Source organism: Alligator sinensis, unplaced genomic scaffold, assembly GCF_000455745.1.
Source record: "Alligator sinensis unplaced genomic scaffold, ASM45574v1 scaffold168_1, whole genome shotgun sequence".
Taxonomy (NCBI): Eukaryota; Metazoa; Chordata; order Crocodylia; family Alligatoridae; genus Alligator; species Alligator sinensis.
Genome location: NW_005842377.1, coordinates 1182991 through 1206580, shown reverse-complemented (window position 1 = coordinate 1206580; position 23590 = coordinate 1182991). Strand labels below are relative to the sequence as shown.

Here is a 23590-nt window from a genome sequence, read left to right as displayed (position 1 = left end):
CCCCCCGGCCATGCATCACCTATGCACCCTCCCGCCCCCATAGGCTTAACTGCAGGCAGCTGCTCTCCACTGATGCCTGGCTGTATTGCTGGTCACGTGCATGTGTGCGCATGCGCGCATGCACGTGGTGCCCCTGTGTCCTGCTCCAAACAGCCCCTTGCAGGCTATAACTTTGCCAGCCTGCCAGGGGGGAAACCTGTGGTTTCCCACATTTTTCTCCTTTGAAGGCAAAAATCCACGTTTTTCTGCAGCAAATTGAAAGCCCAGATCCCTGGTCATTAGTAACTCATTAAGTTCTTATTACGACACTATAAGGCAACTGAAGAGTTGAAACACGAAGTTCTGTGCTGATACCAACAGGCATTAATGAAATGAGCAGGTAGGAAAATATCATCATAGCAAAGACCCTCTGTTAACGTCTGCTTCACCGAGGGCTTGCATCCAATGCAGAGGGATAAGAAAAGTTTCCAGTTTCAGCTTCTTGCAAGTAGGTGGATGATTGCCCCCCGCCCCCAAATCTTATTAGTAACAGCCATAGGAACAAGTAGCAGATTGTGCCATATTCTTTTCTGAGCCTGATGCAGCTAGAATCTTGCAACAATTAAAAAAAAGAGAGAGAGAGCTTGGAAAGAGGGATTTTATGATGGATAGAACTTGAACCATCCGGTTATACGCATAGTTGACTTATTGCTGTTATCTTCTGCCACAAAATGAAGGGGGTTTTGGATTATGTCTCAGACTTAAAAAACCTGATTGGACATTTTACTTTAATTTTTTACCATACCTCTGATCTTTTTTTCTTTTTTTATGCAGTGGAACCCCACATTGAAGGCCACTATGTCTGTAGTAAAATATCTTAACCTGCAGCTGCTTACTATTATTTCTCAAAGCAGACATTTGTATAACTTCATCAGCCACCCAAAACAGCTTTGGTTTTGATCTTGCACGACATACAAATGCATGTGAACGTAACATTTCAGTTCAGTTCAGTTTTCTCAAGCTAAATACTTGGATTTCATCAATTCTCCACTTGTTGATTTTGTCATGTAGACTATTAAGAAGAAAATCAAATATTTAGGAAAAGAAAATCTCTGTTTACTGGTTCTAGCCGTTATATGACAGGTGTTTGGTTTGAAAGTCTTAAGCTTCCTTTCTTCTCAGTGTTTCAGTAGTGGGTTCTGTTTGTTGAATGCAATTAAATATTTGCATGAAGTTTTAAGAATAAAACCAGCTGTTTCTATTATCCATTAAATCCCAAATTTTGGGAACGGATCTCTTGGTTGAAAGAACTGATTAATATTGGTTTGAAAGTGTTCAGCAACAGAGGCTTTTGCCAGGTAAAAGCTTCATGTAATGTAGGGTTTAAAGCTGGGGACGAGTACAAAACCCTGGAGCTGGTTCCTCAGTTAGCCTGAAATGTCAGAGCTCCACTAAAGAAAATGGAGTTGTATCAATTTGTGCCACAATTTATTCCTGCAGTTTGTTTTGAGCTCAGCTCCAGAACTCCTGTATGATTATGCACAAGTGACTGTATTAGCTATGTGCTTTGTTTTCACCGTCTATAAAAATGGGGATGCAGATATTTTCCTGTTTTTCTGAAGTGTCCCAAGAACATCAGAAGAAATTAAACCTATTAAGTTCAGCATACCATTATATTGTTATTGTACAGCCTATTCTTTCCATGTTCTCAAAATCTTCTCTTCAAGGTAATGCCATATACAACAGCCTGCTTGCTTGCTTGCTTTTCCACAAATCTGAAACTGTTAGAAACTGTAAATGAAACAACAGGCTGTTGTGGAATGACAGACTGTAAATGATTTTACCCAGTATAACTCAAACACAACGTGTTGCCATACAAAACAGACTGAGATGATGATGTCTGTAGTGCTCTCCCCCCCCCCCCCCCCCCCCCCCCCCCCCCTCACCATGTGCATTTCTTTAATGAAGAGAGGTTCTAAACAAGCTCTCTTTTTGTTTCATGTTTCACTGTCATGGCTTCAAGGGAGATTTTCAGAGTATTTCTATTATGCTTGTATAGATGTTGAAGGTTTGTTACTAATGAAACTGTTCCACTTGCATCTAGCTGAAACTGAAACATGATATATATATTTTGTAAAAGTGATTTTTTGTTTCATAATATGAGCACTTGGCAGAAGGGTCGGGCTCTGAGGAATGTAGTGCCTGATGGAAAAAATGGCCAGAATTCTGTTTGAATCCTGTGCAGTATGAAATTTAGTTATGATAATTAACATCAATGAAATGCCATGCAGGCGGATCATAAGAGGGCTTCTGCTTATAAATCTCTGCAGTGTTTCATGTAACACTTAGCACTGACAAAAACATGAATTCCTATGGCTTAATGCAAAAAAAAAAAACACACCTTAAAACACCCTGCCTGGTAAGAGGTTCTTGCCTAAGTGTTCTAAAAATATGAAGGTAGATGTGATAACTTTTATTAGACCAACTAAATAGTTGGGAAAATGGTTCTTTGTAAGCGTTTGGGCACAAACACTCTTCTTCAGGCATAGAGAAAGTCTACTATCAACCCTAAAAAAAAAAAAAAAAAAAAAAAGAACCGTCTTCTCATGGAGGTTGTTAGAACTGATAAATATTACAGAAGAATTCTGTATTTCTGCTTTCTTGACTTGATCCAACTCCCACTGGAATAATGGATGTATTTTCATTGACCACTGGGTTCTGGGTCTGATCTCCTAAAGGTAGACCTTAAAGGAAAAACGGTAAGGAAGGGGATCTCTCCACACCCAAGCTTTTGCCTCTGGGGGATTGCTTCAAGATTGACATGTTTAATAATTCACAGAGGGAAGCTTATTGATCTGGTGTTTGTTTGTGTTGCATTTAGAAATAGGTTTTGAATAAACCATTTTACAAGCTCATGTAAATAAAATGCCAGCTTTTATGGGACAGAAAAATAACTGCTAATCAAAGCCGTGCATATTACATGTATTGATTGATTTATTTTAAAATCCACATTTAGACATCAATTTTTATGAAAAGCAGATCTGTGTATTTCAGCAGAAATTTATACAGCCTCAAATCAATTATTTTAAAAGCTGAATAGGTTAAAATAAATCAATATTGTTTTAGTCTTAAGAATTATATTAAAAGGGAAGGGGAAAGTGTGATCGTACATGCGCGCACACTTTTAAATTGCAACTGGTGGTTTATTTTTCTTTTTTGTTTCCTGTAGAAACGCTCCAGAGGTCAAGTACTGTTTGACAAAGTGTGCGAACATCTGAATCTTTTGGAAAAAGACTACTTTGGCCTAACTTACAGAGACGCAGAAAACCAAAAGGTGAAAGACAAATTAATTGTTTTTTCATTGACTAAAATTAAATAGAAATAACCTCTACAAAACTGACAGCTTAATAACCAGTTTCTGTACAATATGTGGCTTTCAGAATTATTTTATTCCTGTCATCATTTCTAGCAATCCAGAAATTATTCATATTTTTCTTCTCAAAGAATATGTCCATAGTTCAAGCAACCTCTCTTTAAAAAAATATATATATGCCTCTGGTGAAATGAATCAGAAGCTCTTCTCTTTTGCTTTGGTAATTTATGATTCCAAAAAAGCAAATCATATAGCTGTTTCATTTCTAGCTTTATTTTCTTCCATTCCTTCCATAGGTCAAAGTCTGATTGTATATGCATAAATAAATTAAGACTAAAAATGCTTTATATAATGTTAAGGTTGTGACACAGGCAGAATTACTTTATCTCAGTTTTTAAATGATAATCTAATGCAATTGCACACACATTAGGAGATCATTTCAAAGGATCATCTAGGTATTTCACAAATTGTTTTGATTCCTTTTAATATATGTTGATAGTTAAGAACTGTGTTAGAAAAGAATTCTGTAACAAGGCTGTGTTTTGTTTTTTGTTCCACTTATTTGCTTGTTTTAATCAGCAGGTGGTGGCTCTCACTTTCTTAGGACACCCTGTGCAAAAATAAAGATTTGGGGGCCAGATGCATAAAAGCACTTGAGCAGTTGCTTAAATGTATCCCACTTCAGGAAAATGGATAGGCGCATTTAACTTCAAGGTTAAAATTTAAGCACATACCTAAATGCATTCCTAAACAAGTATGCTTTCCTGAATTGAGATCAAAATAATATATTACTTAAAGATCCTGTGTCAGATTCATAATGCTTAATATTTTCATATTTCAAGTTACTTTATAGTAATATTAAGTTTTGGGGCATTATTTGTCATTATTCAGGTAGATTATTTTAAAGCTGTAATATGTAAAAACACAAATGTCCCTTCCTCTCAAACATACATATATGTGTGTCTTCCAGGCTGAAGTTCTTTATATGTGTTCACATAAGATGTTATAAATATCTGCAGATAGGGATTTAAAATAGAAACCATAATAAAGTCTTAATTGTATTCGTGCAAACAGCGCTATTATGCTCAGTAAATAGATTATGCTCTTTTGGTGTCATATTTTTTCAGTATTGATTCTGGGTAGCTGCAAGCTGGCTGTTTTTCTTTTTCTCTTTTTCTTTCCCCTCCTTTGTTCCATTTGTTTACCTCTCTTGGAGAAAGTGGAATTTTTTCTGGGGGAAATAAGCTGTTTTTTATGTGAACTCCATGATACATTTAAAATATTAATTTGATTGTATTAAAATATTGAAGTGCTAGGACATAGCCTCCCAATATTTGAGAAAAAGAAACAGCTATAAAGCAGGCCAGTTTTCCTATTTATGCTGCTGAAATGTTAGAGACTGTTGGAGATGCCAGGCAGCAGTGAGAGCCCCAAGAGGAATCTGGTTAAATCAGCTAGCAACCCTCCTTGGCCAGGTATCACATACAGCAAGGGCAGTTCCTTGTGTTTTGTAGGGTTTTTTGTTTTTTTTTTAAACTAGTGTATTGTACTGTTCTCCCTCACAGCTGACAAGCTCAGCTCATGTCTGTATACATGAAAGGACTGCAAAGGCAACACCTGTATTTTGGGGGGGAACTGGCACTGGCAGTTATACCAGTTGGGGACAGTGCCTGTGCTCTGGAGGTTAGTGACCAATTCCTGCACTGAGGTGCTATTTAGGAAGGTTCCTTTTATTTCCTCTTTATGCTACTAAGCAGGCTTCAGCTTTCAGTCTGTCTTAGGAACATAATACATAGGTTACTGTGATTTTTAACTTCTAAAATACTTTAATATGGCAAAAACCTCATGTACATGCATGCATGTACACTTGCAAAAATTGCTCTTTCGGCTGCTACATTTGATATTAAAAAAAAAGTGTGAAGCCACATTTTAACACAGCTGTAAAAATGGTATTTCCTAGCTTTTAAAAAGTAATTTCAGTTGCTGTCGATATTAAATATGTTAAAATAATATTTGTTGTATTTTTTGAGTCAGATTCAAAAAAGAAATTTTTTTTTTTTTACAGAATTGGCTGGACCCTGCGAAGGAAATTAAAAAGCAGATCCGAAGTAAGTTGTAATCAGTCACTGTTTGTTGCATGGAAAACTTTTGCAGTAGGAGAGCAGCCTGGATGATAGAAATTAGTTTTAAGTAAAATAGTTTTCCAAGTCTCTATAAACTCTGAAATCCAATGTTCCCTGTTATTCCATACAACTGACATACTGAAAATAGTGTGAGAAAAGGCTGTAGAATCCTACAGCTCATAGAAAGCTACACAAACAGAGAGAGAGAAAACCTACAATACAATACATATATAAGAAACAGCAATAAGAATTGAAGGCTTCACTAAAAAGATGTGCTATATATACTGATACAGCCTATACATGCTGTGTAACCAGTCCTGTTAACATCATTTATTAATCAAGTTAGCTTGATACTTAACATATTGCTCAACCAGTCAGTCCTTACAGTTCACCCTGCAATCTGATGAGCTCTAGGAAAGCATGTAGTATCTTCAGTTTGCATGTCTGCCAGGATCCCATTCTTGTGAAAGACACTGAAGAGCCTGTCCATTGATATCTTTAGGGATGTGTCTTATATATGCATTTATCATACCTGATGTTCTGGATGGATTAGAGAGAGGAAAAAAAATAATGTATTTACCATATTTAAGTGAATATAAGATGATGCTGGTTATAAAATAATCCCCAATAATTAGATTCTAAATTCGAAAATGTATAAACAATATAATTGTCCAGGTATAAAATCTAATTATTGAAGGTGTGTCTTGAACTTGTCCCACTCCCACTGCTACAGCAGGGAAAATAAATCTGAGTGGGGTCAGGTAGCCTCTTTACCCCTTGCCCTTATACCTGCTTCTCCTGCAGCCCCTTCCTGCTTTCCTTACTGCCAGGGCCTGCTCTCCCTGAGCACACAGAAGTAAGGAGGAAATTTTAAAACACTGACCCTGAAAAAAATATAGCTGTATTAATTTGTATATAATGCTTATAGATTTCATTAATCCATAATTGATGCATTATACCTTTTTTGAAACTGCTGCAGCTTTTAGCACAGGTACTCCATACATACATTTCTATGTAGCACTTTGGCACCTACTTTTACATAGTACAAAATGTGCATGATATTAGTGCAAAGCCAAAAGTTCATGATTTATTATACAGTTCATTGGGCTGGGCCACAGCAGAGTCAACAGTATTTCAAGCCATGATGACCTAGAGCTTAGCACTGCTCATTTTGTGTGTGTGTGTGTATTCCAGATATACCTTGCAAAAGATCCATGTGCTAATTACTCCCCCCCTCATGACTAGAACCAGGTGTTCTTGTCATGAGTCCTGGGATCTTCCAAAAATGTATATGTAGAGTGCAAGGCAGCCTGGTCTGGCTTCACCTCATGGAGGGTGGGGTTACACTAGTCATATATGACAGGCTTAGAGAGGGGGTGACAGAGGGGTTCTGCATGAAATGTTTGGGAGTCTGTTTGGTGATGTTTGCCAGACACTTAGGTTGATGAAGAAACAGGAATCATTGGAAATGGGAGAGAAAAGTGCAGCTCAGCTGCAGAAATGATGAGGAAGTCAAAATATATGTAGTGTAGTGGCTCACCATGACTTTAATAAGAGCCAGTGCTGTGGAGACTGTGCTCAATAGGCACTACCATATATTTCATTCAGAAGGCTACACTAACTTATCCTTGTGGTAGGCTCCCTGCATCTTGGCTAAGATCAAAGCATTTTTGGCACCAAGGGGAGGGTGTCAGGGCTTTCCACACACACACTCTTCCCATCAGCATGTTTGCCAAAATTTGGGTTATGTACTTCCGAGCTGTGCTCAGTGTTGGCTGCATTTAATCAGCTTCATAGTTGGTTTCCATTACTGAGCACGTGCTGCTTTTAGCAGCAGTTCAGAGATAGATAATGTATCTATCTGTGGTGGGGAAGCCACCCTGAAGGGGCGGGGGTCCTAATTATCATTCTTGAGATACCTGTTTAATATGCTGAACATGGTGGCAGGGAGGGACCTTCCCCCCCCCTCCAGGAATTCTTCACTACCTCACTTCTGGTTTTGGCATTTGAAGAGCAGGAGTGGGTGGGGTGGGCCTGCTTGAGTGGGCCGCTCAGTGAGACCTGTCTTGACACTAGCTGCCTTATTTTATAAGCCAGGAATCTGCCAGTAGTTTTAGGGTTACAGATGTCATGGTCTCTGCCGTAATCAGAACCCACATCATTTAGGCCTTACAAATAGTTCACCCAGCCTTTCTAGTTAAGTACTCTGATACTGGAACTTGGATACTTGGTGCAAGTCATGTAGCATCCCACTGCAGAATCTGTACCATCAAAGGTGCAATAGTATTACATGAGGACTAGCAGATAGCGTATGCTCTTATCCCATGGTTCCTGCATCAATTGTTTTACTATGTTCACTGTCCTAGGTACCTGGCTTGGCCTCAGGATACATAAACCTACCAAAAGGGACAGAATGAGAAAGGCAGAAATCTTATGCAGGCTGAGCCAATCTGAATAGATAAGTTAATTACCCCCTGAAAATAAATATGACAGTCAGGGCCCCTCTGCACATGCAGGTAAAGGCATAATGGGATCTAATGTGTGATTAACACAGTTGCACCTCCTGCCATGCCACATGCATGACAGATGATGCTATTGTGGGATCAAACATTAGATCTCTTGGTGCCTTATAGATGGTGCAGGGGGAGCCCAATCCCAGGCTCCCTTTGCACCAGCAACAGGCAAGCTCCCACACCTGGGAGCCCCCTGAGTTGAGGGATTCCCAGCCCTAGGGGGGTCCCTGTGCATCCCTGTGGCTAGAAGATGTAGCTGCTGCTATCTGCTAGCCCCAGGGGTGTGCAGAGCTCCTAGGGCTAAGAGATCTCAACTACTTTTATCTCCCAGGCTCGGGGTGTGTGAAAACCTTGGGACAGGCAGATTGTGACAGGTGTGATCTCTCAGCCCCAGGGTTTTCATAAACCCCTGAGGCTGGGAGATCGCAGCAGCTGCATCCCCTGTGGCACTCCCAGGGCTGGGAGATATCTCTCTTGGTGCTGGGACTCAGTTGTTGTGGGAACCCAGCATCCACAGCTGCAGAACCAAGAGTCAACAGCTACATGGGGCTCCCAGCCACAGGGGAGACCCTGCTACATGTGCAACTAGCTATAAATTTAGTTCAAGGCCTGTCTGTAGCTGGTTTGAGCTTTATGGCTTTTTAGGCTAGTTGAGGCTTTTATGTCTGGTTGGGGCTTTTTAGGTATTTTGCATGTAGCTCATCTCAAGGTAATTACACAATTAACCAGTTAATTGTATGATACCTGTAATGTGTAGAGGGGACCTCACTCTGACCTACTGTGTAAGTCAGGGAGACCCAAACACAGCTAGAGCCAAGGACAAATGAACCCTGAGCCATAAATAACGTACTGCCTAAGTGAGAGATTCCTTTTTAGGGGAGCGTGCATACTTCAAGTGAAACACTGTAGCTGGTTGTCCATAGAGTAAGAATACTCCTTCATCAGGCATCTAGTTATTTACATACCATCATGCTTTAAGCCTCAGTTACTAGTCAGAGATTCCCAGTGAGGTACAAACCTGCCAAGTTTCAAAAGCATTTTCACCAGCTTCAAGGTACTATACGTAAAAAAGGTGAAGATGGAAGAGCAAGAAAATGGAGAAAGAAGTGCAGTATTCAGTGGGACTTCCTACAAGGATACCATCAGTTCATAGGCTCTGTCTGACTCTGCAAAACAAGAATTATTAGACCACTTTCCTTCATGTTATGTTTTGTGCCCTGTAAGATGATCAATCAGTTGGTCAGAATCGTAAAATATAAATGTCTCATTACTAAAAACAACTTGACATTTTACAGAGATGCAAAAGTATAAACTTGGCATTAATCAGTATAACCCTGGGGGCCTGTGCCATAGATATAAACTATTTTCTTTGAATGAGTGTCATCAGGGTCATGTCTGGGAACATTGCTTTTATCCCACACCAGAACATGTGACACTGCCCTTAATGATTTCCCTTTCCTCAAAACATCGTGATCTCTCTCCTGCATTTCAAACACTGAGTTTTCCTGTAACTTGAACTCTGTTATTAAGATGGCATACTATTTCACAGCATATCAATCAATTTTCTGCTTCATGTGAACATTTTAAAAAGCTTGGTTGTTAAATTTAGCTGCATGCTATGTTAGGAATTCAGAAATGTCTTGAAGGGACTTGTGTCAGGGCTGCTGAGCTCAAAATGTCACCACATTTTTTTTTCTTCCAACAGCTCTTTGCAAACCTGATACAATGTATACAGTTTACAGATGCATACATTTTGTTCTTTTCACAGGAAGACTTCAGTAGTTGTCTCTGCCACACACCTTAAAAATAATTCCTTCCAGCTGTCAAGCCTTTTCACCCAATTTAAATATGTAGTAGTAAGTGTTTGCAATATCAGGTCCTAATACAGTAGTTTCCCTTTCCAGCATTCTGAGGGTTAATTTAAACTTGAGTGAAAATGTTCCTGTCCTTATTCTGGAAAAAAAAATACTGTAATTGCACCCTTGGTAAACAGTGCAAACAGTACCACAAAGAATCTACAAATGATACGCAGTAAAGACTAAGTAAAATCTTTCTCCTAATGCCTGTTGTTTCTTAAAAAGGATATTGGAACATTATTTCAGGAGAAGGAAGTGCTATGCACCTAAGTTACAGTGATTGTCAGTGCAATTAAAGTAGTTCAGATACACACTGCTGATTGAAATATATTTAATGCATGTCCTAGTGAAGAGCTAGACAATGAAAGATTGTGACAGCAAGAGATTAACCAGGGAAGTCTAGTCATACATATGATGCTGGGCACAGTTGCACTTGTAAAAGGAAAAAAAGACTTTGTTGGCTTCAGAGAATTCGTTCAGTTGGAATAAATAGAATTTTAGAACAGTTGAACTATCTTAGAAACCTCTTATGCATGGTAAAAAAAACAAAAATCATACTGCATACTGGTCAGAATATAGAACAAATTATGCTTTCTGGGGTGCACAGGTCCATTGCAAGCAACAGGAGTGTCATTCCAGTATTTGAGAAGAATTCAGCTAATACTGTACTGTTAAAGTCTGTTGGGCAGATTAAGTATGGGACAGATGTTTGACTTCCAGGAATTCTTATCCCTTTGAGTCTTCCTTGTTTAAAGAAATATTCTTGGTAATATTTTTCTACAGCATTTAAACTATGATCCTATGAAAACACCATATAAGATGTGTAAAGTTATTACCTGTGATCTAAGATGGTGGATCATGTGGGTCATTTAAATTACTGAAATTACTAAGTAGAGCTTCCCAGGTGTTAAATATGCTTCCCTTATTTAAGGGTGTGGAATTTTGCAATAATGTCCTCAAAATTTGTCCTTGGAGTTTCGTTTGCTCAATAATTTATGCCTGCTAAGGGCAAAATATATGCTGAAATAGCACTTTGAAACAGTGCTGATGGGGGTCTGCAGACAGATAAATTGATGGAGTTCTGTACTTTGCACTTAGCTGTGGTCATATATTTGAAGCCTGTTTTAATTTTTAGCTGCCGGTGTTCACTTTTTTCAAAGTCAGGTAGACTAGTTTTTCTGATGGCTAGCCTCATTAAGTATACTATTTGCTCACTGAATTTTCTGAGCATTAGAAATGAATTATTGTTCACACAGAGCCAAGTCTGGCAGCACTTCCTTAGGAGAAAGTCTTACTATAGAAGAAATGATGAAAGGCCTGCACGAAATCTGTAATTTTTAAGAAGAAAGAAATATTGAAGACCGAAAGAAACAAACAATATCTCAAATATTGTGTATAAGTGATATACTATAAATCCTATCATTACCATTTTATTCAACGGGAATATTTCCTAATTCACCCTTCGGATGATTTGCAGTATAAAGCTATACGTAGCTTCATTTGTACTTGTAAAGACTCTGTACACTTTTGTTTTGTTCCAGGTGGTACTTGGCAGTTTGCATTTAACGTGAAATTCTACCCTCCAGATCCTGCCCAGCTCTCTGAAGACATTACCAGGTGCTTGAGACATTACATACTTTGGAAAAGTGTTTTGGAATGAATTTTGACAGCACTCACACTCCAAATGAGTGAAAGGATGAAACACTTCATGCATTGCTCTCAGCTGCATTCTTGTGATGAGCTGATGGAAATACCCGATGCTATAGTAGCAGAGAAAATATTAATGTTTTTACTATAGTTATGACCTCATCCTTTCCCAACTACAAGGCTTTCCTGCTTAATAATGTAACATCAAAATCAGGTAGAGATGTAGTAGGACCACTTTGTACCCTGAGCAATGGCTGCACTGGCTGCTGCTGTATCAATAGTTGTTATTGCACCCTCCCTGCCCCGAAGGCAGCACCTGGGGATGCTGGCCAGGTTGCCCTCTCCCCTACGTCCCCACTACACTGCTGAAATCAGGCTTCCCAATACATATTTTGAATAAGTCTTAATTCTAACTTTGGAGTTCATAAACATCCTGGTGCCCCGGGACTGTGTGTGTCAGGGCTATGTATGTCTAACTTCAAACTGAGAACCATGTGCCCTATCGGCTGTACCAGTTGGGACTGTGCTAGTGTGGGAGCGTCCCTCCCCCCTCCCTCCCTCCCCTCACCACTCTGCTTACTGGCCACGGGTTCCCCCAGCACCACGTGCTATGCCATCCTGTCCCCTGGGATGGGAACAGGAAGAAAAGCTGGGGGAAGGAAGGGAAGCCTGGAGACTCCAGCTGCCACTACAGCTGGAGTAATATGGGGAGGGGCAGCCAGGGTCACATGTTGTCCATGAGCTGCCAGTTGGACAACACTGATGTATGTAAATCTGGCAGGGAAGGGGAGCTTGATTAGGATGGTGGATGTTTTTATTAGCTGGAATTGACAGTGTCTTAAAACAGTGTGTGATCTAATAGATATGACACAGCAGCTTGGAAAAATGTGATCTCTGACTGATTTGGGGTAGTCACCTCACTGTTATGTGCCTATATTTCCCTCCCCACCCATGTCTAACTGTGTCTATTTAGACACTCGCGCCCTATCCCAGAAAGTCTTATCTTCACCCCAGTGCTAAAACCTTAAAAGACTCTATGGATTGGGAAAACAGTTTCCCATTATGGTCACCCTCCACTGCTACTGCTTTATAGTCCTTAATCTGCTATTCACTCTTGTTGTGTACATGTTGAGTTTTTTGCTGTTTGAAAGTACTGACTAAAAGTTCATGCTCAGATTGAGGCCCTACTCTGCTAAGCTGTGTGTTTATATGCAGAATGAGACCAACACAGCCTCAAAAAACTCACTGTCAAACAGAGAGCACAAACAGTAGTTCTTTGCTTGTTCCACTCTCCCTATCATATCAACAAGGATCAAAATAGAGAAATTAAACAACTTGCCCAAGGTCAAACCATGAACCTGTGGTAGAGCCAACATTTCAATCCAGATCTTTTGGCTCCCCATTGCATGCCCTTCCTAGTTCTTCTGAAACTTCACTTCTTCCCATCTGGCACCCAATTACATCATTAATGACATAATTATAGCAGCAGAGCTAGGAAATGTCACTTGCCATTAAAGTTATCTTTAAGAAAATTCCACAATTTAATCATGAGACTTCTGTTTTACCTTTTGAACTTACCAGTTGCTATACAAAACTGGCGCAGTCCTTTTCCCCTTTAGGAAACTGAATTCATTTTCTTTTCTTGGTTGGGAAAGAAGCTACTCAATTATTTGTTATTACTCAAGTAGTTATTACAGACAATTCTTATTTTTATAAATGAGATAAAAGAAGTTACTCAAAATATCTTTATGAAGGAAGATATCTTAGTATACTTAATATTCTGTAGGGAGGACTTTGTTATTGAGCACTAATAGTAGCATACTCGCACTATTTTATCAAAGGTTTTCAAGGTACTTTGCAAATATTATTTTAAGAGTTAATACTCACTTTTTGGGTAGGCAAGTCTTAAATCCCAGTTTACACTTGAAGAAATACGGTCATTGGGGAGTTGCTTTCATTGCCCCATGGCTTACAGCATATCAGCACACAGCAAAGTCAAGGAAAAAGTGGAAATTCTTACTACTTATTGCACTGCAGCACTTCTCTATGGGCTAAAAGAACTCTTGCTCTTATCTGTCCTAGGTACTACCTCTGTTTACAGCTGAGAGATGACATAGTATCTGGACGGCTGCCCTGTTCGTTTGTTACTCTTGCTCTTTTGGGCTCCTACACTGTTCAGTCTGAACTTGGAGATTATGATCCTGATGAATATGGAAGTGATTATGTCAGTGAATTCCGCTTTGCACCAAATCACACTAAAGAACTGGAAGACAAAGTAATTGAGCTGCACAAGAGCCACAGGTGAGCAGAGAAAATGAATGTAGAATTCAGTCTGTATTCAACTTTGGAGTTTGGAATAAGGAAATATCAGAATTTGGAGAGTGTTTTTTCTAGGGGACCTGATAATTGTGGACAGAAATGGTCTGTTGGAAAGTAAGATTTGTTATTCAGTACAAAAGAAAAAGGGGAATGGTAGGGATTATTATGAAAGATGTCATCTAGGATATACTTTCTTGTGCTGAAGTTTACTCTCTACAGTATTGTCTTGACGTTGATACTAGAAAAGTTTGCTTTTCTTCAGGGGAATGACACCTGCAGAGGCTGAGATGCATTTCTTAGAGAATGCCAAAAAGTTATCTATGTATGGAGTAGATCTACATCATGCCAAGGTATGAATTATAATTAAAATCTTTGTTTTATGTTACGAGCCCACTTCTATTCCCTTCCTCAAATCAGGCAGTATTTTATTCTACAAGTAGACCTGCTGATTTCAGGTTTCTTTTTCCTTTCAATGGAACAATTGTGGAGTGGGTTATTAGTCAAGGGGAATAAGATGTAAACACAGTTGCATCCTGTAACTGTTGTACAAATCAGCCAGTTAATTCCAGCTCTATGAAGAGCTAGTAAATTTATGTTTAAGTATGTAAATCTTTTTGGGAAGCCTGTGATATATAGACAATTAACATAATGAGCCACAAAAATGCTGAGTAGAATTATCTGAAAAGTAGGTATGGATATTTTTATCAGAAGACATGAGAAGCAGTCAGGTGTCGGCTCACTCTGCTGGATTCTCTTGTTTCTATAAATCAATTACAGTATCCCAACGACACAAATGAACACTACTAACATTGCAGAAGCACTTCGAAGAACTTCTTTAACTGTATTGGCACCCAGTCAGGTTGATGATGATGATAAACGGCCTGAAGGCTTTCACTCTTTGAAGAAAGAGTAGGTGTTGCAGTTAGCCCAAAAGAACAGTAACTCTCCAGAAATCAATCCTGGAAGATGAAACTGTCCCAAAAATCATGAGCTAGTTAAAGTATCAGATCAAAAGATGTTCACAGTCTCCTGGCTGAGAGATTTCCAGTCAATTAGTAGTTCTGTCAGTCTTTTTTTATTTCAGTGTTCAAAATAAGATTAATAGATTCTAGCAACTGTGAAGTTGGTAAATGTCCTTGACAAATGGATGCTGGACAAAAGAGCTCAAGCTATGAAGGAGCACCACTTCTTTCTGGAGGTCAAATTACTGTGGACCTTTCTCATTCTGCATCAGATCCTTTCAAGAACTAAAATAAACGTGCTCCTTGAATCTTGAAAGGGCCTTCAGCCATGTCTCTGGGGCATTTTGTAGGAACTGTGTGTATTGCAGAATTCAAGGCTGTCTTTTGTATTCTATTAATTGCCTCTACTGAAAATATAAAAGCTGTGTATGGCTCAGTAGGCAGCATTCTGCCAGAAGGCATGCTGTTGCTTTTTCTGTCTCTTGCATATATGCACAAGATCTTGAGGCATATTTAGATTGAAGCTAAAACTGAAATAGGAAATGTCAGTCCTCTCTGTAGTGGTTTTTTTGTTGTTTAATATCCTTCCTCCCACACACAGAGGTCAACAGATTAAAATGGTGAGTTTCTGAGTTGGTGAGTGGTGAGCTTTAGAGGTTTCATTATGAAATGCAAGAGTCATCTTTCAATAGGGCCAGATTATTTTCCCAATTTCATGTAATATTTCAGGGCAGCTGGCTGTGCAAAGAGTCCAAAAATGTTCTGTATGTGAAAAATAGAAAGGGTGAAAGCAAAACAAAAAGTATTTTAAAGATATGTGTTTATAAGATTATATGTCAGCATATACAGGCAAAACTGTTTTAAACATGTAAACTTGTCTCTTCAAATGTCTTCTATGCCTTCCTGTTCTTAATGTAATAGTCTTCTCTTGTGGAAATACAGAGAGACAAATTCTGCCATCCTTGTGTCAAACTTCTTCCCTTCTTTAATCAGTGGGAGGACAAGAGCCAAACTGAGTAAAGATGGCAGAAGCTACCTGTGAATGCAGTTCATATTGCCACAGAGCCTGTGGGTCAGAAAACACAGCTTTCTTAAAGATACGGTAGTGTTAGAGTGAAGTTGTAGCTCTGATGGTCCAGGAATTATGCAAGGCAAGATTTTTTTGGGGGTGGTATCTTTTGTTGAATCAGCTGTATAAGTTGAGATAAAGTTCAGTGCTTTGCATTCAAAACTTTATCCCAACTACAGTTGGTCCAATAAAAGATATCACTCAAAATAAATCCTTGCCTCTTGCATTTCTTTACATTAAGTATTCTGAAACATTCCTTTGCATATAGAACTATGATTATTACATGTGCGTTTGTTGCATGTAGACTTCAGACCTTTATTTGTAAAAATTTTGCTCAGCATGTGTAGCCATTACTTTTTCCTGAGCAAGATGTAAAATCAGAATACATAACAAATCCCAGATTTCATTTTCCTGAAGTACGTCACTATGCTAAAATGCAAGAGTTTTATTTGAAGTCATCTTCCTTTGAGGAACAATCTTCATGCTCTTGCAGTGCCCCATATTCAAGTCTTTTTCATGCAGTGCTAGCCTTTATGTACTATCTTGTTCTTTGGTGTATATCTCACCTTAAAGTTTAGAATAAGCAGTTTTTATATTGCAGGAGAATTTTCGAAGTTCACTTTGGCCTCTTCATCCAAATTAACTATGCCCAGGATCTTTCTGTTCATCTTAAAATGCAGCCAGATTTTGAGTATAAACTTAAAAGATGATTTGCTGGTAAAAGTAAAGGAAATCAGGGAACTCATTTTATGATTGTCTAGCTAGCATAAAACTTTTGTGATTTGTGTTGTAATGCTGCTATAGCTAATTTATTCTATTTCCAAAATAGCTCTGTGCTTAAGGTGATAATGCCTTTGTTTCTTATTGCATTTACCAACCTCTTATGAAATAATTGCAATGATAATAGACCTGCTGGTAAATATTTAATTAGACACAACTGTAATCATAGCTAGCAATGATGTTTCTAGAATATTCTGTGAGTTTTTCATAGGAGAAAGTAATGTATGCACCTTACTTCAAAAGAAATAGGGCGTGCACACATAATAATTGCATGGTTATTAAATTATGCCAATACAGACTGTTACGACACAGATGTCATGTCTGTTCTGTAGCAACACAAAGTATAAAAACTGCTCCAACTTTAATCCTGCTTCACTCATTGTCCCAGTTAGGGTGATTTAACTAACTTGTATTGCTACAGGCTCATGCTGACCCATCGTTTAGAGTATAAAGGCTGTACACTCCTGAGCAAAAGTTCCTCCCATCTTTTAAAATGGATAAAACATTTGCTCTTAATTGCAGCTGTATTTTGAAAATTTTGTAGTTGAACATTGAGATCTGTTTAAGGAAGGCAGTAAAGTTTGAACTACAGCTTTGTTCCTTTTTATGTCAAATGAATGACAGCTATTGCACAAGTACCGTAAGTACACTTTGACATCCATTCCGTTTTGAACTCTACTTTTTGCTGCTTGTGTTTTCACTTACAGTAGTAGAGAAATGTAGTAGTAAGAGTACTGGGCCTAGACGCAGCTAATTTAAATTAGAAACAAAATCAAAACTTTTTCACTTCAACACCCAGGGTTTTGGGGTTGTTTTTTTTTACGTAGATAAGCCTTACATCTTTTTGCATAAATTTAAATAATAAGTAAATAAACTGTACATGCTGAATCACCCACAGATAATACAGTTGAAATGCGTAGATCAGATAACGTTATACAGAATATTTGGAATGGGAGAGAAGAGATTAACTCCTTCTGTTGCTTATTTTATCAGGATTCGGAAGGAGTGGAAATCATGTTAGGGGTTTGTGCAAGTGGCCTGTTAATATATCGTGACAGACTTAGAATAAATAGATTTGCCTGGCCAAAGGTTCTGAAAATTTCATACAAGAGGAACAACTTCTACATCAAAATCCGACCAGGAGAGGTAAGATCCAACGTACTAATAAAGGGAACCTTCTCAAAATGTCTTGCAGCTCATCAGTTTATTTTTTGTTTGGGAGTTTGTTGCATTATTCTTCACTTACACCTTTTAACCTGGACACGTTAGTTAAATACCTTACTGGAAAATGGCCAAACTACATACTTGTTGGTATTCTGGTAGCATCAGTAGGGCAACATGAAGGATAAATTTGACTTTTATTTATATGTATTGTGTGACTGTAAGGAATATAGTCATAAAGTGTGAGTCTAGTTTATTGGGTACCTACTATTATAGTTGGTCAGAGACCAAATCTAGATCTATTTGCTTTTCCTAATAAGAGATACGGGCTAAACTCTTGGCTTTGTAGATACCCTATATGACTAGATTGGTGGAATGGAAACCCCATCCATTAGTGGTATTGTTAATTAAGCATGTTAATCCTGTCATCTGTAGTTCCTAAAGGTAATAGGAACTGTTGTACAAAGAGTGCTCTCTGGTGCCTTAATAGTTTGCATGGCTTGTATACAATCACGCGCACACACCCTTTTCCCCAAAATCGGATGTCTGTATGAAGTGGGGAAGCTGTTTTCACGGGAAAAGAAGCATGTCTGGAGCTGCCATGCAACTGCCAAGATGAGGCAGCAGGAACTTCTTGGTGTGGTAAGAAGTGCCTGCTGCCTCACCCACACTGTGTCCTGGCATGCCATAGTTCTTGGATACACTGTTTCTAGTAGGACTAACTACAGTGATTCTCAACCGGGTTGATGGGGCATCATCAGGGCCTGCCATATCCTTTGAAGGGTACCGCAAGGTGTGAGGAGATAAGCAGATAAGCTAAGCAGATAAGCCTGGCTCAGGCTTATCCCTGCCTGGACATCCCCCACCTTTACTACCCAGCTCATGTGTAAGGTGGTAAGCACTATAATGTATGAATTAATATTTGAAATTGAGTGTCCCACTATTCACATAAGGTATGGAATAGTGCCTTGAGGACTGGAAAAGGGCCAGTGTGGTTCCCATTTTGAAAAAAGGGAAGAAGGAGGACCCAGGAAACTATAGGCCACTTAGTCTTACCTTGATCCTGGGTCAGCTTTTTGAGAGAATTATCCTAGCGCATGTCCACGAGGGGCCAGCAGGGGAGGTTATGCTTAGGGGCAACCAACACAGGTTCATTAGAGGCAGGTCCTGTCAGGCTAACCTGGTGGCCTTCTATGACCAGGTCACAAAATCCTTAGACACAGGGGTAGCAGTGGACGTAGTCTTTCTGGACTTCAGGAAGGCCTTCAACATGGTCTCTCACCCCATTCTCATTAAAAAACTAGGGGACTGTGGCGTCAACACCTACACAGTCAAATGGGTCGCTAACTGGCTGGAGGGCCGCACCCAGAGAGTGGTGGTGGATGGGTCATTTTTGACCTGGAGGGGTTCCGCAGAGCTCAGTCCTCAGGCCTGCACTGTTCAACATCTTCATCAGCGACTTTGACAAGGGGGTGAAAAGCACCCTTTCAAATTCGCAGACGGCACTACGTTGTGGGGGGGAAGTGGGCATACTAGAAGGAAGGAATAGGCTGCAATCAGACCTGGACAGGTTACAGGGGTGGGTGGATGAGAACAGGATGAATTTCAACACTGACAAGTGCAAGGTACTGTACCTGGAGAAGAGGAACCAGAAGCATACCTACAGGCTGGGGAACTCCCTTCTCATCAGTGCAGAGGCAGAAAAGGACCTTGGAGTCATTATTGATGCCAAAATGAGCATGGGCCGACAGTGTGGGGACGCGGTCAGGAAGGCCAACCACACTTTGTTATGCATCCACAGATGCATCTCAAGCAGGTCCAACGAGGTGATCCTCCCCCTCTATGCGGCACTGGTCAGGCTGCAGTTGGAGTACTGCATCCAGTTCTGGGTGCCGCACTTCGGGAGGGATGTGGACAACATGGAAAGGTTCCAGAGGAGGGCCACTCGCATGATCGGGGTCAGCAGGGCAGGCCCTACGAGGAGAGGCTAAATGACCTGAACTTGTTCAGCCTTCACAAGAGAAGGCTGAGTTGGGATCTAGTGGCCGTTTACAAACTAGTCAGAGGGGACCAGCAGGCATTGGGGGAGTCCCTGTTCCCCCGAGCACTACCAGGAGTGACTAGAAATAACGGTCACAAGCTGGCAGAGGGTAGATTCAGGCTAGACATCAGGAGGTGCTACTTCACTGTCAGGGCGGCTAGGACCTGGAACCAACTTCCAAGAGAAGTGGTGCTGGCTCCTACCCTGGGGGTCTTTAAGAGGAGGCTAGATGAACACCTTGCTGGGGTCGTTTGACCCCAGTACTCTTTCCTGCCACGGCAGGGGGTCAGACTTGATGATCTGCTCAGGTGCCTTCCGACCCTACCAACTACGAAACTGAGAGTCCAGTGAGGAGTGCCCCAAATCCAAAAAGGTTGAGAACCCACTGACTTCCTCTGTCACACAGTTGGACATGGCTTTGAAAAAATCTTTTTCCCCCTACATCCTGCTTTCCAAAAACAAGGTGTGTGTTATATTTGGGGGGCATGTTATATGCAGGATAATATGGTACATAAGATCATTAAGTATTCTAGCACATGCTCCATGTATGGGTGGAGAGAAACAGCAGGTCTGTTGTGCAGTAAGTTGAATTTTCATTGTAGTAGAAGTGGAGCAAACACATGACAGGTTTAAATCAGTGTAAGTGACTTCAGTACAAGGTAAACCTGCTACGCAGGGAAGTGAGATATAACGATGCACTGGTATACTGGTCATGTCTGCTTCCCTAGGCAGTTACGCGTGCCGCCGCCACCCCAGCTGCATGGTGAACATGTGCTGTTATAGGGCAAGCAGCATGCCTTGAAGACCTGTTCATGTGTATACATATGCCTTATTATAGAGTAAATGTAGGTAGAATAAAATTAATAGTAAATTAATCATTGTCATGTGTCTGTGTTCTAGATCTGTCTCATAATTTGATTCGAATATTGTTATCAGAGAAATAGTATGACAAATGTTTACAAAAGACCAAATTTCCTGGGAAGAACTCAGTGCTGTTAATAGGAAACAGTAGTGTCGCATTTCAACTGCAACACACCAGTCCTTGAAAACGAGTCTGGGGGGACACCGGATTTTCAATGGGGGATCCCCCAGCAGCCGATTGCTGAGCCAGCAGCAAGACCGGCGAAACTGGAAGCGCACTTCTGCCAGCGCTTCCAGGGGCCACATGGCCAATCTCAGGCAGCACACCCCTACTCATCACCAATGCTTGAAAAGCACGTAATTTCCAATCTCATTTCAGTGATTTGGTATAGACACAAAAATTCTTATAGTTCAACATTAAGAACTTTAATCATTTAATCTTGAGGCTCCTACATCAGGTGGACATTCACTGGAGGCATCGCAACAGGAGATAAGGCAGGGAGCAGAAAACAGCAACAGATTGGACAGGGAAAGGGGATTGGAGTGGTACTTAAGGAGGGTGCACAGCTAAATTTGTCACACCTGCCAAAAAGGTTGGCCACCCACTGCTCTAAAAGCTTCTCTCTTAACTGGTTTTACCAGACAAAAATCAGGAAAAATATACTGTGTACATATGAAGGGCTATACAGAGATGTGCATTTAAACACACCCTAATAATGAAGTTTTATACCTATTAAAATGAACATGAATTTATGTAGCATATAAGCTAAATATAGAAATATACAGTTAAAATAAGTATACAGATTTTCTTTCCTTTTTTTGTGCCTAGTTTGAACAGTTTGAAAGCACTATTGGGTTTAAGTTGCCAAATCATCGTGCTGCAAAGCGTTTATGGAAAGTGTGTGTGGAACATCATACATTTTTCAGGTATGTGGTTTGGGGGGGGGGGGGGATTGTTTGTTTGTTTTTTTAATACATGTAGAATAAAGGATGATAGGAAAAAAGTAGCGTCCGCCTTCCCTGCACTCCCCTATCCCCGCCCCCTTTTTTTTTTAACGGGACAAACAGCTTCAGATTACATTATATTTCGATCTCTGGTCTCTTACAATAAAATGGAAAGGTTGCTGTTTACAAAGTATATGTGATTTACCAAAATTATTCATACTCTTTCAAATAGCTACTGAATTTTTAAGCATATCACATGATTCAGATCATGATCTTGATATCATTCACTTCAATTGCACCACAGTACTGTCAACTAGATTCTAACAGCTGCAGTTAAAGGATTGTGACAAATTTGGCCTTTAATATCAGCTCCTTTTGCTTGTAAAGCCATACGTTTTGAAAAATCGTTTCACATGTATGTGTAAACCTAAAGAAGATATGATTTTGTTTTTAATTAAATGTGAAAGTACAATATTTAATCAGTGCTATGTTCCTGGGGTTGTTTTATTTTAGTGTGTCTATAATTTTCATCATTTAATGTACCAGGAGAATCTGAGGTTGGCAGCTGTGAGTGACAGCTGGGTTTTTGGCATCTCTGAAGGAAGGAAGGTTGGAATTGCAGGATAAGTATACTACCTGGATGGTTTTTGAGATTAATTGGCAGTATTTATTTATGTCAGTAAAGGAAGGTAGTGTGTCCAAAATCGCCTAAAGGCAACCAGTTCTGATTGGCAATCAGCAATTAGCTGCTGCCTGCCTGCCTTCCTAGGGTACTTTTGTGACATGTATAATTAAGATAAATGGAGCATTTCACATTTTTCCTCAGCTTCTGCTTCAGGCTCTCTTCAGACTTAGGCAGAAATTCCTTCATTGGTTACATTTAATTTATATTTGGAAATAGTTTGCAGTTGTGTGGAAATGTTGGTTGGTTGGTTGGTGTTTTTTAATGAATGATTGGATTCTGGAAATTATTCTATGGCAAGGGAGGAACATTCTGTAGCAAATTCTGCCAGTCAAGGAATTCTAACACCTAGCATGTGGGGCCTTCTCTACATTGAGAATCAGGCTCAAATCCAGGGGCCATTTACCCATGTCTTGGTTTCAGGCAGCATAGCTGACATTTTCTGAAACTGTGGCAACTCTATTTTGATGACTGGAGAAAGTTGATGCTGGAAAATGTATCTCTTGATATTAAAACAAGAACATATTAATTGGTTAACTTTTTTTTTTTTCCCCTGTAAGTCCTTAGGATAAACTGCTTTTCCATTTCCTAATGACTATGTAATTTTGCAATGTAATATTGACAGCATGATCTGTGTTTCCCTTTAACCGGTTTTACAGAATACAGATTTTGGGTGCGAACAGAAGCAACATTTGGAATGTTTCAAACACCTTAACTGCTTTAATACACCAGCTGTACAAACGTACATGTCCTTTGAAACGTTCCAAAGGTGGCTGAAATGCTTCAAAACAGAATCCCTTGAAATAAGGTACTATTTTGAAGCATTTCACCCCTTGATATGTCCATACAAGGACTGAGAACCCATATGTCCTCCAGAATAGTAGTGCTCCCCTCTCATCCCCGGTCCCCATTCCACAAGGGAGGAAGGACAGGACCAACACCCTGACTGATGGTCTGGCAGACCGCAGTCTGGCAGATTGTCCAGCTATCAGGTCATCTTGGGTCCTGGCCATGCTGGCAGTGAGGGTACTGCTGGGTTCCAGGGCACTGCTCTGATGCCTACATGACTACCAGAGACACCCATGCTCCTCTGTTTCCCCTTTGCCAGACATCTAACTCCTAGGCCCCCCTCTATCACCAGTGCCAGGCTGTCCAGCCCCAGTTCCCTCTACCTCTCTGTTCTGGAGAGAGGGGAAGAGGAGAGTTTTGGGGGAATGTGGTGCTGGAGAGTCAGAATCCCAGCAACAGGGAGACAGGGAGCCCCTTCTTACACCATGGG

General features: G+C 40.0%; 1 protein-coding gene across 1 annotated transcript in view; it reads left to right on the top strand.

Annotated features, from left to right (window-relative positions):
• Positions 1–23590, top strand: part of EPB41L3 (erythrocyte membrane protein band 4.1 like 3) — a 141025-nt gene that overhangs the window by 86254 nt on the left and 31181 nt on the right. The window contains 7 exon segments of the mRNA XM_025210858.1: positions 3209–3313; positions 5418–5460; positions 11386–11461; positions 13574–13792; positions 14073–14160; positions 17615–17767; positions 21514–21611. Coding sequence (XP_025066643.1) covers positions 3209–3313; positions 5418–5460; positions 11386–11461; positions 13574–13792; positions 14073–14160; positions 17615–17767; positions 21514–21611 — 782 coding nt within the window.